General features: G+C 43.0%; 1 protein-coding gene across 1 annotated transcript in view; it reads right to left on the reverse strand.

The window, feature by feature from the left end:
- The window catches only part of TENM4 (teneurin transmembrane protein 4), a 259,651-nt gene that overhangs the window by 154,696 nt on the left and 88,651 nt on the right, over window positions 1–16,304 (reverse strand). Inside the window, exons 7-9 of the mRNA XM_064288757.1 lie at window positions 11,228–11,329; window positions 8,986–9,180; window positions 1,791–1,991 (exon numbers count right to left, since the gene is read on the reverse strand). Coding sequence (XP_064144827.1) covers window positions 1,791–1,991; window positions 8,986–9,180; window positions 11,228–11,329 — 498 coding nt within the window. The remainder of the gene's footprint in view (window positions 1–1,790; window positions 1,992–8,985; window positions 9,181–11,227; window positions 11,330–16,304) is intronic.

Consider the following 16,304-nt stretch of genomic DNA (forward strand, 5'->3'; position numbering starts at 1 on the left):
TCTTCTTTATTCATTGTACAGCTTTCACGTGCATATGAGGTGATTGAAAATACCATGGCTAGGGTCAGGAGCACCTTTGTCCTCAAAGTGACATCTTTGCTTTTTAACACTTTAAAGAAGTCTTTTTAAAGCAGATTTGGCCAGTGCAATACATTATTTGATTTCCTGATTGCTGCTTTCATGGGTATTGACTGTGGATCCATGTAAAATGAAATCCTTGACAACTTCAATATTTTCTCTGTTTATCATGATGTTAGGAGTCCTAGTGGTGCAGTGGTTAAGAGCTCAGCTACTAACCAAAAGGTAAGCAGTTCAAATCCACCAGCTACTCCTTGGAAACCCTATGGGGCAGTTTTACTCTGTCCTATATAGGGTGGCTATGAGTCAGAACTGACTCAATGGCAACAGGTTTGGTTTGTTTTAATCATGATGTTGCTTACTGGTCCAGTTGTGAGGATTTTTGTTTTGTTTATGCTGAGGCATAATCCATACTGAAGGCTGTAGTCTTTGGTCTTCATCAGTGCGTGCTTCAAGTCCTCTTTACTTTCAGCAAGCAAGGTCATATCGTCTGCATATCACAGGTTGTTAATGAGTCTTCTTCCAATCCTGATGCTGTGCTCTTCTTCATATAGTTCAGCTTCTCGGATTATTTGCTCAGCATACAGATTGAATAAGCATGGTGAAAGGATATAACCCTGATGCACACATTTCCTGATTGTAAATCACGCAGTATCCCCTTCTTCTGCTCAAACAACTGCCTCTTGGTCTATGCACAGGTTTCACAAGAGTACAACTAAGTGTTCTGGAATTCCCATTCTTTGCAATGTTATCCATAATTTGTTATGATCCACACAGTCGAATGCCTTTGCACAGTCAATATAACATAGGTAAATATCTTTCTGGTACTCTCTGTTTCAGCCAAGATCCATCTGACATCAGCAATGATGTCCCTTGTTCCATGTCCTCTTCTGAATTTGTTATATTTCTGGGAGTTCCCTGTTGATGTACTGCTGCAACCATTTTTGAATTATCTTTAGCAATCCTTACCTTGCGAGGGTCTATAAACCAGAAAGTGCTTATAAACAGAAGAGTGCCAACATAATTGTCCTTTGAACTTTAGATGTTTCAATCCCATGGTGAATGAAATACAATACTCAAGAACACACTGAATCATGTATCCGTTAATTCATTCATCAGAGGTCAGGCCTATGCTGTGTCCTGAGGATGCAGAGATGAATAAGATGTATTTGCTACCCTCATGGAGCTTACAGTCTAATAGAGGATCTGGCCAAAGAGGCAGATGAGGGCCAGATCACCGAGAACTCTAAATGCTACACTAAGTTTAGACTTCATTCTGAGGAGATGGGTGAAATCAAAGGGTTAGATGGCTGGGGCATGCAGCCTTTACAGCCCCATCCCCTGCAGACCTCACCTAGGAACACTGTTGCTAGGACCTTGCTTCTAGGGATCATCATCTTAGTGTGAAAGAAGAGTTCTGGGTGAACATACCTATAATTACAATTAGCACTGTTAAGCAGCAATGTCTCCAGGTCACCACTATGAAAGGAATGATTTGAGGATGTAATTTTTGAATCCTCTGCCCACGTAAGAGGAGAGGTGCTGAAGGCTAAGTGTTTCAAGAAAGAAGAAATGCATTCAGAGACATGGGTAACCCAGTCCTACAACTGAGAACAGGGTCACATCACTGATCAGGGATGAATGGTTAACACATTACAAATGAAAACCTCCCCCCTTCATCCATGCTGTACTATTCTTCTTCCCACATTTACCGATAGAGCAATCGTGTCCAGTCCAGCTTGGGTCACAGCTGCAAAGCCCCGTGTCTGGGAGAAAGGTTCCGTGGCCCGAGCACTGGTCCAAGCAGGTGGCCCTGGGTGTCTCACAGTTGGTGCCTCCCCATCCGACGGAGCAATGGCACTCGCCTCTCACGCAGACACCCCGGCCTGAGCATGTGGGGTCCATGCAGTCCACTGGGCATTGGAGAGAAGAAAAGAGAGGTCAGCATTGGAACAGCAAGGGTCACCCTTCTTTAGGCAGACTATCCAACTTTTAGTGAAGAGACTTCCAACATTTTAGTAGAAGGACACAGGTTTCCTGGAGAGGCCGCATGGTATAATGAAGAGCAATAACTTTGATAAATGATAGACCTGGCTTCCCAGCTCTACCCAGTGACTGACTGTTGTGTTTTGATCAAGTCATTTTAATCTCTGAGTCTCTGTAAAAGGTGGGTAAAAATTTGTATTTTATAGGGTTGTGGGGTAGACAAAGTAAGAGATGTATATGTACATTACCACAGCGCTTAGTGCCTTCTATGCCTGCAATACTTGCAATAATAGAAGAGTTTTTTGCTGTTGTTCACTTGTTTCTCTATCTCCTGGAACTATACCTGGCATATAGAAGGTGCTCAATAAGTATTTGTAGAGCAAACCATTATTGTTTGCCACTTCCTAATACAATTTTATTTTTGTGAGCATGGGAATAAATATAAAGAGATTCCTTAAATGAGAATTTATTTTATTTTGTCATCTTCCTAAAATTCTTGTGATTGATACAAACTTTCAAACCTCACTTTCCAGAGGGCAAACATTTTGATGACTATATTCAAATTATATGTGCCGACTTTGCACAGGTTCTCCTTACATGGTAAGTGAACTATGTATGAGGCTGTGGCTCACAGCCAAGCAGTCTCTGCAGGGCTCCTAGGGCCCAAGGTCAAAGTAGGGTCAAGAGACCAACACAGGAAGAGGGAAGGGAGAATAATGAAACATTTGTGGGGCACCTTCTCTGCTTGCACTATATTAGGTGCTTTGTGTATGTTATCAGATTCAGTTGTCTAACCCAGTGAGGGACAGATGAGGAAACTGAGGCTCAGAGAGGTAAATAATTTATCCCAGATGACATAGCTAATCCCTGTCAGAGAGAGATTTGAAAATAGGTCCGTCTGATTCTAAAGCTGATTTTTTTTTTTTCTGTAACTGGGGCTGATTCTCCCAAATAAAAACTTTAGTTATGGACTATACAAAATTAACCACTAATTATCCACAATGCACCAGAAAAGTAGAAGAAACTTATAGAGGGTTAACTCATCATATGGCTCCTGTTCACATGGAAAGTGCAAAAGGCACCTAAGAGAAGACAGTTGGCAGAGGTTCTTTACTCTGCCAAAAGGTTGTTAAGGTCTGTCTTTTATTTTAGGGAGGCAGAAGATTCTATTAATTTTGTAAGGGGACTGTGGTGTCTGAGTGGAAGACCCAACAGTATTAATGGAGCTGCAATGAATGTAGCCAGATTCCTCCTTACAGGGGTCATAAGGAAGTTTTCATACTACGGATGAAAGAGCTTAGCATTTGGCCTCTGAGGACCTAGGTTCAAGGGTCAAGGGACAAAACTTCATGGTTGTATGACCACGGTCAAGTCATGTAACTATTGTGAGCTTCCTATCTATAGATCAGGTATTGCAAAAATACCTACCTCTTAGGTTGCTATGAGGATCAAATGACATTGAGACCTTGAGAGGAGTGTAGAAGCTGAAAACTGTTGCAAATAACGTGGTTTCTTATTCTATCAGGACATTCAGTAGCATGACTTAGACAAACTGTGGTCAGACCTCATTTGTCAGTCAGACATTCTTTTATTTTATTTATCAGTTACCCTTCATAACCCAGTATATTTGACTTTTGCATTTACAAAAGGCTGGGACACCCTGCCTGAGTATGTTAAAAATCACAGGCACAAAAGGGTAGAGACTTTACAAATGGCGATATTCTGAAAACATTTATTTTGAGGGCCAGTTTATAAAAGAAAGTTTTTTTTTTTACTGTTTCGGTTTTTAAAGGGATTCAACTTAATGACATAAATGATAAATCAGAAGATCAGGGGTCAGGAGTAGCCATTTGCTAAAAACATAGTAACGATAAAAACAAAACAATTAGCATTAACTTAGCACCTCCTCTGTGCCAGTTACTTGTCTATTATGCATTTTATATACATTATCTCATTTAATCTTTACAACTACACTATGAGGTGGATACCATACTTATCCTCATTTTACAGACAAGGAAACTGAAGCTCAGAGAGACTGAATAACTTGCCTAGAATCACATAGCTGGAGTGGAGGAATTTAAAGCCAAATCACTCTTTCCCAGTGCAGACCTCTCGCTATTTCCTTTACAATCTTACTGGTTGAAAAATACATGCATACATATTTACTACATATATACATAAAGACATAAAGTAAGTGGTTAAAAATAGAAATAAAAACAAAGAAATAGGGCCAAGCGGAGAATTAACAAAGTCAAACATAGGCCAAGAATCTCTTCTGCTGCAGCCGCTGGACACCATTTAATAACGACTGAAGTATTATGACCTGTTGGATTTCCTGGTAATTAAAAATAACAAAAATAATAACAGTAATAAATTTTCATGACCTGCCTCAGATCTCAGAACCTCAGAAGGATTATTCTGGCACATTAGGCTACAACAATAATTTCCTAGATCCAGAAAGCTTTCTAATTTGACAGGAAACAACCTGCAATTCCTATCCCAGGGCCTATAAGATATTTCCCATTCTGTAAGTTCCTGTCCCCCCAGCTTTGGGCTGAAATTGTCTCTGCAAACCCCAGGGCGCCCTGGTAGCTGAGCCTATAAATCTCCACTTTTAGCCAGCAGGCCGAGAGGGTGCCAATTTTACCAAGAGGCCCTTGGCGTCAGACTCCTGTTCTTCCTCAGACATGTAAGTCTAATAGGGACCCAGAAACCAACAAAGTGAACCTCGTGCTCTCAGCAGATGGTCCAGGCAGAGAAAAGGATCAGAAAAGAACTGACGAGAGGCCAGCTCTAGGCAATTAATGATCGCTTTTTTTTTTTTTTCTGAGGGCCAGCTTGGTAAAGGGAGCGTGGGGCTAGAGAACCGGGAGTTTTAAAGAGGACTGCATCTGGGAGGGAAGGCAGTGTGCGGAAGCCTAGGAGGGACTAGCTGAGGTTCCTGTGGGGAGAATGCTGTCTTGCACTCTACTGATTCTAAACCTAGGGCCATTTTCTATGCTCCAGTGAAGCTCTGCCTGCCAAAGAGGTCATATGTACACTCTGAATATGCCCTCCCTCTCTGGGGCCTCCGGGTGACAGGAACCCTAAGATGGGATTCAAGTTGTCTTCTTACCATCACACTAGGGTAGTTTCATGAACAATATTTATTTCCCAGGGAGTTTTCCATAACATGGGAAAACCCAGCTTGTCTGGCATAGTGGAGTGCTGTGATCAAGGGACAGGGGAGAAGTTGCTGGGGAGGTGGGCTGAATTTTGTTTAGAAGACAGTCTAACGTAGTTTCTTCTTAAAAGAGGTGCCAAACAGTTACATGTTTTTCCTCTGCAGAGCTCGCCATGCAAGCCAACATTTCTAGCAGAAGCTTAGCCCATTAATACAGTGAGGAGGTCTATGTGGCTATGCTGCAAACACAACCCTTTCCCCAAAATGTTTGACATGTCAGTGACCACACAAGTTATTAAGACATTCTCTGGGACCAAAAATTATGTCTCACATTTCACTGCAAAAGGCCTAAGTTTGTTCTCTTCTGCCCCTCCCCCAAGTCCCTCCAAACGTCCTGCTGGCTCAGTTCAAGCTTTAAAAAATATGGGGCAATAAACTTCAGAAGAAGGAAGAGAGAGAGAGAAAAAAGTAAGCTTGTTAGCTGATGTTTTATAAACACAGTGAAACCCGTCTGAGCAGAGCTCAGGGAAGGGGGGCGGAGAGGAGGAGGAGGACAAAGGCCCCAAGTAAACCCCATTATAAACACAAGGAATATGCACTGATGCTTCCCCAAAGAAACAGAAATAATAAAAGGAATCAATACCAGATGGCCCTTCTCAGAAAAGAAAGCAGGAGTAAAAACATTTCTTTTTAAATAGATAACATAAATCAAAGACCTAAACAACTTCTTTTCTGTCTTTGTAAATAACCCTGCAGCTCTGCGGCCCTGTCCAGTGCTGGGTTATCTGGGGAAGGACAACTCCCTGCTTCCCAGCCCACACAACACTGGTGGGGTTGGGGGTGGAAGAGCCCCACAGTTTCAAGTAGAATCTCTCTTTTGTTTTTCTTTCCTTCTCAGGGCCTTCGCCTCGAGCGACTAAAATAAAAACAAAAGCAGATGAAGGTCACCATTGTCAAGATTAGAAAACAGAAAGTCCCTTTTTTGGAGGGGCTTACAGGCCTCCTCTTTCAGACAGCCCAAAGTAATCCCCATCAAAGTTAATAGGTCTGAATCAGGAGCTTCCAGTCACACTTGGGGTTTGTATGGCCTGTCTTGCAGAGGCAACGCTTCTCAGACATTAATCCCTTCCTGTTCCCCACTCTTGGAAAATAGGTCTGTTACATTCGTTCTGTCTCTCTCTCTCCCTTTTTAAGACAAAATGATGCCTTAAGAGGGGGTTTTCTGTTAAATACCAAATGAGGTTAGAAGGCTAGCTCTCTGTAGACGCCTGTTTCACCCACGAGGGAAGATGCCAGGGCCCCAGACTTTGGAGAATGGGAGGTAACAACCCGTGCACAAACTTATCCGTCAATTTCAAAAGCTGAAGTCCATCCATTTCAAAAGACTTGATAAAGTGAGTGGGGTGAAACAGGAAATGTACTTCAATGGTCCCCAGAAAACGACAACTACCGCCACCTAGTAATAATAATAGTAGCTAAGGTTTATACATTTACTATGAGGCAGATACTGATCTATGTGCTTTAAACCCATTGCTGTCAATACCGACTCATAACGACCCTACAGGACAGAGAAGAACTGCCCCAGGGGGTTTCCCAGAAGCAGACTGTCACATCTTTCTCCCATGGAGCAGCTGGTGGGTTCAAATCACTGACTTTTCAGTTGGCAGCTGGGTGCTTAACCACTGTGCCACGAGGCCGCCTTTATTATGTGCTTTACATAGTCATTTAATTTAATCTTCACAATAGCCCTTTGAGGGAGATAGTTCTATTTTACAGATAAAGGAACTGAGGTCAGAGTCAGGACTCAAACCTACACTGGATTTCAGAATGTGTACTCTTAAATGCTACTGCGTATTGTTTACGAATAAGGCTCCTCCTTTCGTCTGGAATTCCATGCAGTCAAGAAGAAACAGTACTAGATTTGAAGTAAAAAGACCTGGGTTGAATCCCTACCCTGCTACTAGTTAGCTCTATGACCATGGGCATGTCACTGCCCTTCCCTGGGCCACAGTTTTGTCATTTGTGAAACAGGAGTAGTTACTTACCTCACCTGGTTATATTTTCCAACAGGTAAACTAACATCAAGTGTCACTGTTAAATTGGCAGCTTCAGTCTACCCAGGCATATATTTATTTCATGAAGGAAGGAGACAGGTTTATGGGCACCTAAGAGCCATACACATGAACACACATACAGGAGTGTCATAAACGAAGGCAGAATTTGGAGGTCTATAATAAAATCAGACTTCAGAAATGGAGGAAGAAAGAGAGCAGATGAGCTGACAGGGGGTTGGAAAAAAACTAGAGTTATGAAGCTAGGAAGACTGGATTTAGACCAAGCTCTGCCATCTACTGGTCATGTGACCCTGAGCAAGTCACTTGACTCTCTGGGTCTCACTTTCCTCAACTGTAAAATCGAGATGATTACCTTTCTCTAATAGAGTTAAGCTGTGCAAAGGCATTCGTCTGTGTGGATCATAACAAATTATGGATAACATTGTGAAGAATGGGAATTCTCGAACACTTAATTGTGCTCATGAGGAACCTGTACATAGATCAAGAGCAGTTGTTCAGTCACAACAAGGGGATGCTGCATGGTTTAAAATCAGGGAAGGTGTGTGTCAGGATTCAATCTGTACGCTGAGCAAATAATCCGAGAAGCTGGACTATATGAAGAAGAATGGGGCATCAGGATTGGAAGAAGACTCATTAACAACCTGTGTTAAGCAGATGACACAACCTTGCTTGCTGAAAGTGAACAGGGCTTGGAGCACTTACTGATGAAGATCAAAGACCACAGCCTTCAGTATGGATTACACCTCAACATAAAGAAAACAAAAATTCTCGCAACTGGACCAATAAGCAACATCATGATAAACAGAGAAAAGATTGAAGTTGTCAAGGATTTCATTTTACTTGGATCCACAATCAACAGCCATGGAAGCAGCAGTCAAGAAATCAAAAGATGCACTGCATGGGGCAAATCTGCTGTAAAAGACCTCTTTAAAAGTGCCGAAAAGCAAAGATGTCACCTTGAAGACTAAGGTGCGCCTGACCCAAGCCATGGTATTTTCAATCGCATCACATGCATGTGAAAGCTGGACGATGAATAAGGAAGACAGAAGAAGAAATAATGCCTTTGAATTGTGGTGTTGGCAAGGAATATTGAATACACTGTGGACTGCCAGAAGAATGAACAAACCTGTCTTGGAAAAAGTACAACCAGAATGCTCCTTAGAAGCAAGGATGGGGAGACTACACGTTACATATTTTGGACATGAGATCAGTCCCTGGAGAAGGACATCATGCTTGGTAAAGTATAGGGTCAATGAAAAAGAGGAAGATCTCAAAGAGATGGACACAGTGGCTGCAACACAGGCTCAAGCATAACGATTGTGGGCCTGGCGCAAGACCGGACAGTGTTTCGTTCTGTTGTACATAGGGTTGCTATGAGTCGGACCTGACTCGATGGCACCTAACAACAACAACAACAAATAGGGTTAAAATGAGATAAATGGTATGAGGCTTCACAGAGCCTTGTATGTGGTAAGGGCTCAATAAATGAGAGTTCTCTTTTCTTTTTCTGACCAGAACCCTGATTTATCTGTCTTCTTCCTGTGGATTGATGTTGCTGGCTGAGTTCCTGGCTTGGGGATGGGGGCTCACAGGGCAGCTCAGGATGTTTCCTCTGCTCTTGGCACTGTGTACAGTCTTCTACCTCAGAGGAAGGTGCTGGAGCTGCCTGTTCACGAGTCTTACCTTCCTCACAGCTCTCGCCTTTGTAGCCCGGGTTGCAGATGCAGGTGCCCATGATGCAGGTGCCATGGTTGCTGCAGGCCACGTCGATACACTGGTTGGTGGGCACATCACACTCAGCACCCTTCCAGCCGCTGTGGCACAGGCACCTGCCCTTCATGTATTGGCCATTCCCGCTACAGAGCACAGGGCAGGAGGCTGGGGGAGACAGGACAGGAAACCTGGCATGAATCAAAGCCTTTGTTCCATTCTCTCCTCCCTGGCTTGACCAATAGCCTCAATTGCTTTGCATTTCATTCCAGTTTAAACACGTCTGGGATTGTCCGTGAAAGTGCCCAACAGAGTTCGTGTTCCCTGAATGTCGCTTTCCCCACCCTTCATGTTGCTGATGTAGTATAGTGGTTGCTAGAAGCCTTAGATAGGAAGCTTCAATCTATTCCTTGTTCTCAATGGAAGAGACAGTGGCTGGGCCTCCTACCTGTCTCAAATTCCTTCTCCACCCTTCCTGAGAACAGCACTCCACTTCCCTATACCTCATCCGCAGCACCACTTACTGTTGTTTTTACCCAGCAAATTTCAGCTTTCTTGTCTTCCAGGCCTCTACTCAAGCCCCATACATCACTGCCCCCATACAAGAATTAAAAAACAACAACAACAACAAAAAAAAACCCGCTGCCATCGAGTTGATTCTGACTCATAGTGGCTCTATAGGACCAAGGAGAACTGCTCCATAGAGTTTCCAAGGAGTGGATGGTGGAATTGAACTGCCAACCTTTTGGTTAGCAGTTGAGCTCTCAACCACTACGCCACAAGGGCTCCATCATACTGAGTCTCACTTGGCTCTTTAAAGTATTATCTTTCCATTCTGCCTCTTAGTGTAAAGGGTTTTATGATCATCTGTACGAGGGACACTATATAGAAATAAATTATACTGTATTGTGCTATAAGTACCTACCAATCCTACTGGGATACAATAAGGCTGTTTTATACATGACTCTTCAAGTGCATATGGGATGAGACAGTAATTCTTGTTACAAGGGATGACTCATCTCTTCTCTCTGCAGCACCATCTCCTGACCCCCATCTGGCTTCTTTCCTTTTTAAAGCACTCAGCAGGTAATCACTGTGCTTCCTCAGGGTGCTAGCTCTTACTGCCTCAAACTGAGTCTATTTTACATTATGAAGAATACGCAGAACCCCCAAGGCAGTATCCCAGTACGGTATCTGCAGGGCACTGCTCCCTCCATTCGGAACCCTCATCTCTGCCTTCTACTGATGAACTACTACAAAAAAAAAAAAAAAAAAAGCATCAGGGCTTGGTTCAAATGTCACATTGTCTAGGAAGCCTTTTATAATCTTCATCCCTTTCCAAACTGAGACAGCCTCCCCTCTTCTATGCTGAGAGAATCTCCCTGTACTTAGCCTTGTTACGGTATATTTCACATACTGCTTTGTAAGAGTCTATTTACTTGTCTGCCTCTCAGACCAGGCTGCAGGCTCCCGGGATCGTGTCTTGTTCATTGTAACCCCAGTGCCTGGCACAGGACCCACTAGGCCTGAATGGGCATGAATCAAATGTCTGCTGAGTGAGTGAAAAGGAGAAAAACTGAAAGAAGGAGCCATTTTAGCTCTGCATGGGGAGTGCCTAGTTCTCAGAATCTCCTTTGGCATGTTCCTTGTTAATTCTTCAGGGCAAAAATGAAAGCCAAAGCACACGGTGGATCCTGGGCAGCCTTCTAAACTATCTCAGTAGTGGTTATCATTAGCACTATATGTGCCCAAATATCAGGCAAAATTGGAATTCTGTGTGGAGAAGCGTTCCAAGTCTCTCCTTGGTGGTCTTAGCCAAGATTTTGGTCTGCACTATTAGAAGGCAGTAAAGGAACAGCCCCTCGGATCCCTCTGGACAAGGCAAGACAGAAATCACACTGTGTAAAGGTAAGTGCTGAGTACTTCAAGACCCCACTGCCACCCTCAGAATGGATACTAAATTACAGGGGCTACCCCCATAAACACTCTCCCTTCCTGGTCTCCCTAATCATCCACATGTTGATAAGAATGGCTGACAGATCCACAAATCTGCCCGAAGACCACCCTGGAAGAGCTTCTGATGAAGGCCCTTGGGATCCTTCTCTGCAAGTCAGAAGGTGGCCTGGGGTTCTGTACTTGCCCTGAGGAGTGGAACCTGAGACTGCTGTAGGGGCTCTGGGAGTGGCAATCACAAGCCCACATACAGTGTTCTCACCTCTGCCACAGTCAGGGCCCAGGAAACCCAGGAAGCAGTGGCAGGTCCCAGAGATGCAGTCTCCATTGCCATAGCAGTTGCTGGGACAGTTATCCACGGATTCTGGGGAAAGAAATGAGAAGGACGTTGAAAACAGAAACTACTTTACCCAAACAGAAGGCCCATGAGTGGAACCTCAGGTTAACCAAGGCTCACACATTTGAGCTATTCTGACCTGGTCACTGAAAGAAACCAATAGAATAAATAATTAGGTTACTATTTTTACGCTTACTGAGGTACATCTCAATTGACATTAAAAGATGTGCTCTGGAAAACATCTGTGTGAACCACATTTTTTACGTCAAATTTGTATCTACGAACGCATTAGAAATCCTTCAGCTAAAAAAACACTGGGCAAAAATCGTTTTACCTGTTAACAGTGGTTAACTTTGGGTGGCAGGTTACCGGGTGAGTCTCATGGTCTTTATATTTTTCTGTGTTTTTCATTTTTCTCACAATGGGCTGATATTATTTCCATTAATTTTTTCTTTCATAAAGCTACTGGGCATTAGCAAATGTGTCTTTGTCCATCTCTGATTTTTCAAATATCAATCCAGGTCCCTACCATCTCTCACTGGGACCACTACAACAGCCTGGTGGCTGGTCTCCTAGCTTCCTTTCTTGCTTGCCACCCTAATTCATTCACCACCCAGCAGGCTGAGTAATCTCTCTGAAACAAATCTGATCCTGTCACTCCCCTGCTTAAAACGCTTTGATGGCTCCCCATTTTCCCCAGTGAGAAAAATCCAAGCTTTTTCAAAGAGCAGGGCAATCTTCTGTCACATTCCCTTGTCCTAGTTGCATCCATCTGGTATCATGCCCACCTTTTACAGGGAGGCTACCTTCTCCAACTCTTCCTAATATCTTTGGTATACAATGTGTGACATGCCAAGTAAATATAAGACCCACGTCAGGAAGATTTTCATCAAAAATTAGTCAACGTTTTACAGCTCAAGTTAGTAAACCTGTTATCTGGAAAAGGTGTTTCTTTGGAACAGCTCATTTCTCAGAAATGCTAGATGTGGAACAAAGAAGAAATTATACATGGAATGCCTTTTTGTGCCACACATTTCCATAAAATTTGTCTCATTTCATTTTCAGAACAAATCTGACAAGCATGTACTGCTATTGCTATTTTACCAAAAAGGGATGGGGCGGGGGGAGGGGATGAGGCTGAGAGGAATGAAGTGACTTTTGTATAATAAGTCATGGGGCCAGGATTTGAACCCAAGTCTTTAGACGCCAATATTTTTCTGTGATATCACGCTATCTGAGCCTTGAAGGAGCTCATTGCATATCATAGCAGGAGCTAGGAAATGAATGGAGCTTATCTGTGGGACAGTGAGGCTCATCTTACAGGCAGCAAAGAATCCAGTTGGAATGTAGAGAATTCTAGAACTTTCAGAGCTTGCTGGGATCCAAGAGACCATCTAGTCCAGTGCTCTAATTTAACAGAGAAGGAAACTGAGACCCAGAGGAAGGCTAGTGACTTGTCCAGGTCACACAGCAAGTCAGCAGAAGAGTTGAAAGCAGAGGAAAACATTAGGTGGAGCAAAATTAAAGACTCACCTGTTGTCTTAATTCACAACTATAAGTCATAAAGCCAAGATTAAGGCCTCCATTAAGTGCGATATTACCATATAAGACACAAGCCTTGCCTAAAAGAAAGTTGCAGTCTAAAAGGGAGACTGAGACAATAAACTTGTCACTGGCACCATCATGGGGCATGAAAGTAGGTCTGCCTGGAGGGAATGAAACCTGGATCTGGGGTCCATTCTTCCAAGTACCACACTCTTAACACTACACTTGGTAACCTAAAGCAACTCACTTCCCCTCTGTAGGCCTCATCTTCCTTATATGTGAAACAAAGGTGATGGCACAGATAATTTCTAGGACAGATTTCCTGTTCTAAAATTCTATGACTCTATAATGAGATCAACTGGAGGAAAAGACATCTGGAGGCAAGGGGAATAAGCCTTACATGCAGCAAAGCACTTATGGCCAATGCAATAGCCACTGGAATGGGGCAAAATCAGCAGAGGGAAGGCTTCTCACAAGAGGTGGGCTTGAAGAATGGGTAGGTAGGGAGGAAGTGGATGGCATTCATAGCATGGCGTACTTTCAAGAAAGGTCTTTTCCTGATGTCTGCCAATATTAACTTGGAAACAACTTAAGAAGTTTGGAAAAAGGGCCCAAATGTGTAGTTCATTTACTGAATGGGAAATTGCACTGATTCAATGTTGGAATGTAAAAAAGCAAGCAGTATTTTACATTAACACAGAGTTAAGAACAACACGTGGCCTCATTTCTGGACATGAGCAGAGCCAAGGCTCATAAGCCAGGGCCCCAAGCATCTCTGCTCTCCATTGGTTTTGCCCAACAGAACCCATGTTCCTAATTCTTTAAACTGGCAGTGACTTCCTGAACACTTAAAACAAAACAAAACAAAAATATATGTATATATATAGAGAGAGACAGAGACAGACAGAGAGAAGATCTTTTAAAACATAAGAATTTCATTTTGAATACCTTTTAAAACAAGAATTTTGAGTGAAGCTTAAGGCAAGATTATTTTCACTTAAAGCTACTGGTTAATTTGACAATCGAAAGGTTGGCTTCACCCGCAGTGTTGCAGGAGTACAGGCAGGAGACCTAGGTTCTCAGTCTTGTTCTGCTACTAAATGGCTGTGGGACCTTGACCATATCACTTGACCTTTCTGTACCTGTTTCGTCATCCTTGCACTTGCTCCTCCCAGACTTCCCTGCTTGTCAACTCCTATTCCTTCTTTCAAATCCAGTTCCAATGTCACCTCCTGTGAGAAACCTTCCTGATTTCTTAAAACAGGCTAAGCCACTCACAGGACTCTTTTTCCTTCACCCCCTATTAAAGCACCATGTAGTCTACTTCCTCGACTGTGAACTCCCCGGAGGCAGAAACTGAGTTTATTCATGTATGTATTTGCCTTGGTATCCAGTCCACAGAAGGGTCTTAATAAATCTTTATTGCTCTCACTGAAAGAATTAAACTAGATGATCTCAGAGATCCCATCCAGATCTAAAATTCTATAATTTAGGCCTTCCGAAACTCAACGGTATAAAAAAAATGTCTCCTAAAAAGATCACTATAATTATCAGTTACATTTTTAACAGGATCAACTGCAGATAATGTTTCACACTTTCTAGATTCTGATTTACGAAGTCTGCAGGATACAAACCTGCTTATCATCTGTCAAAGTCTTCACAGTGAAAAAGTGAGGAAAATGTATTTTCTGTGACTGGGTATAGTGTTGGTTGCTAAATCCGACAGAATAGAAGCCTGTTTGCGACAAAACTTGCCCCAGGCTGTTGGTGTTGGCGAAGGCAGAAGTTTTCGGAGACAGGGAATAATTTTAAGGTGGCAATAAGGAAGTAGAAGGGCGTCATTTGGAGAATATTTTCTTTTGATGAAATGTTTATGTATGTCGTTTTTCTTCCACTTGGAAATATTTTAGCAACCTGGGGTCCACTTGGGATCCCACGAATTATGAGTCTCCATCGACCATATATCTTTATGCTAAACTCTAGTGCAGAAGTGACACTCATTGGGAGAAGTGTGAACTTCATTGCATAAATACATTGTATGCTCCCTGTTAGTGTTTGGTGAATTTCTTCTCCCTACAGTCTCTCCCGCTTTGCTCGTGTTCAATCTGCAGCTGCCATCTTTCAGCAGAAAGTGGGCCTTCAGATCTGTGCAGGTCTAAATTAAAAATTCAGCTGTCTATGGCTAACTGATTTTCATAATTGGGTGTATGTTGGAAAACTGGGGCCTTTTTTCCAGATTTTTTTTTTTCTATCATACCAGTGGACGCTGGTAGGAAATCTGATGTTCAGAAACTTGTTTTTCCTTTCATAAATATCAGAATGTAGAATTTAAATGTTTCCTTAGCTCATTCCTGGACATGTGTTGAAGTGGGCATGTTCTCTCGATGTTGAACAAGATATTGCTTGAGATACAAAAGTGCATCTGCAGAAGGAAGAAAAGACAGCAGTATTCCTTCCCAGAGGAGAAAAGGGAAACAGGAAACCACAGAGGACTCGGGGAATCCCACCTCAATGCCCCATTTAGTCTGCTTACAACTCTTTCCCAGAAACAAATCATTAAGATCCCATGTCAAGGTGAAAAATGGTTATAGTTGATAATTATGTCCTCCTGAGTGTAGGGTTGCTGCCTGAGAAAGCCTACCTTTGTTTGCCACCTTCCGCTTTTGTCTTTTGCAATCCTGAAGCCTCATGTTGTAGGAAACAGGGAGAGACCACCGAGAAAAGAAAAACCTGCCTGGAGGAAGACTACCAGGGCAACCCACCTGCCTACTGGGTTCATGTTTCACAGGAGAAATTAATTGGAAGGGGAGAGGTGGCTTTTCTCCTCAGTCAGCTTACCATGATATGAGTACGCCTGTCTCTGGCCCTGGTCTGAGCAGGCAAACCTCTGTAGTCATGGAAACTTGATGTTGGATCTCAGCACCAAAGACAGAAGGAACCAGCTGTGTGGATGAGGTCAGAGCCCTCCTCAGTCTCTCCTTTCTGCTTACTTATCCCCTGCCCCCGCCCAGGACCTCCTCTATGTCTCGTTGCCCTGTGATATGTCCCAGCTAAATAGGATACTGTGTTTCCACCCTACAGTTCCTTCCTCTGTTCTGTTGTCTCTGCTTCAGGTGTAAAACAGAAATGCTAGAAACTCTTTGGGAGTATCCAGTTGAAGAACCAAGGTCCACTTATTTCCCACTAGAGATCCACTCTCTGATGCCGCCTCTTGGCTGCCCTGTAACAGAAAGGATGCTAATGTGATGAGCAAGAAGGAAGGAACATGGACACCAGGACAGCCATTAGCCAGTTGTATGACTGGATACATCACCTTGACTGCAGCTAGTGTAATTTATACTTCAGGCTACATCCATTCCATCCCTTTGTTCTTGAGATACGATTAGATTTATTTTGGCAACCAAAAGAAAAGAGGGAAACAAATAGATAACAGAGCTAGGATTTAATTCTACAGTAA

The sequence above is a fragment of the Loxodonta africana genome, chromosome 7 (assembly GCF_030014295.1).
Source record: "Loxodonta africana isolate mLoxAfr1 chromosome 7, mLoxAfr1.hap2, whole genome shotgun sequence".
NCBI lineage: Eukaryota > Metazoa > Chordata > Mammalia > Proboscidea > Elephantidae > Loxodonta > Loxodonta africana.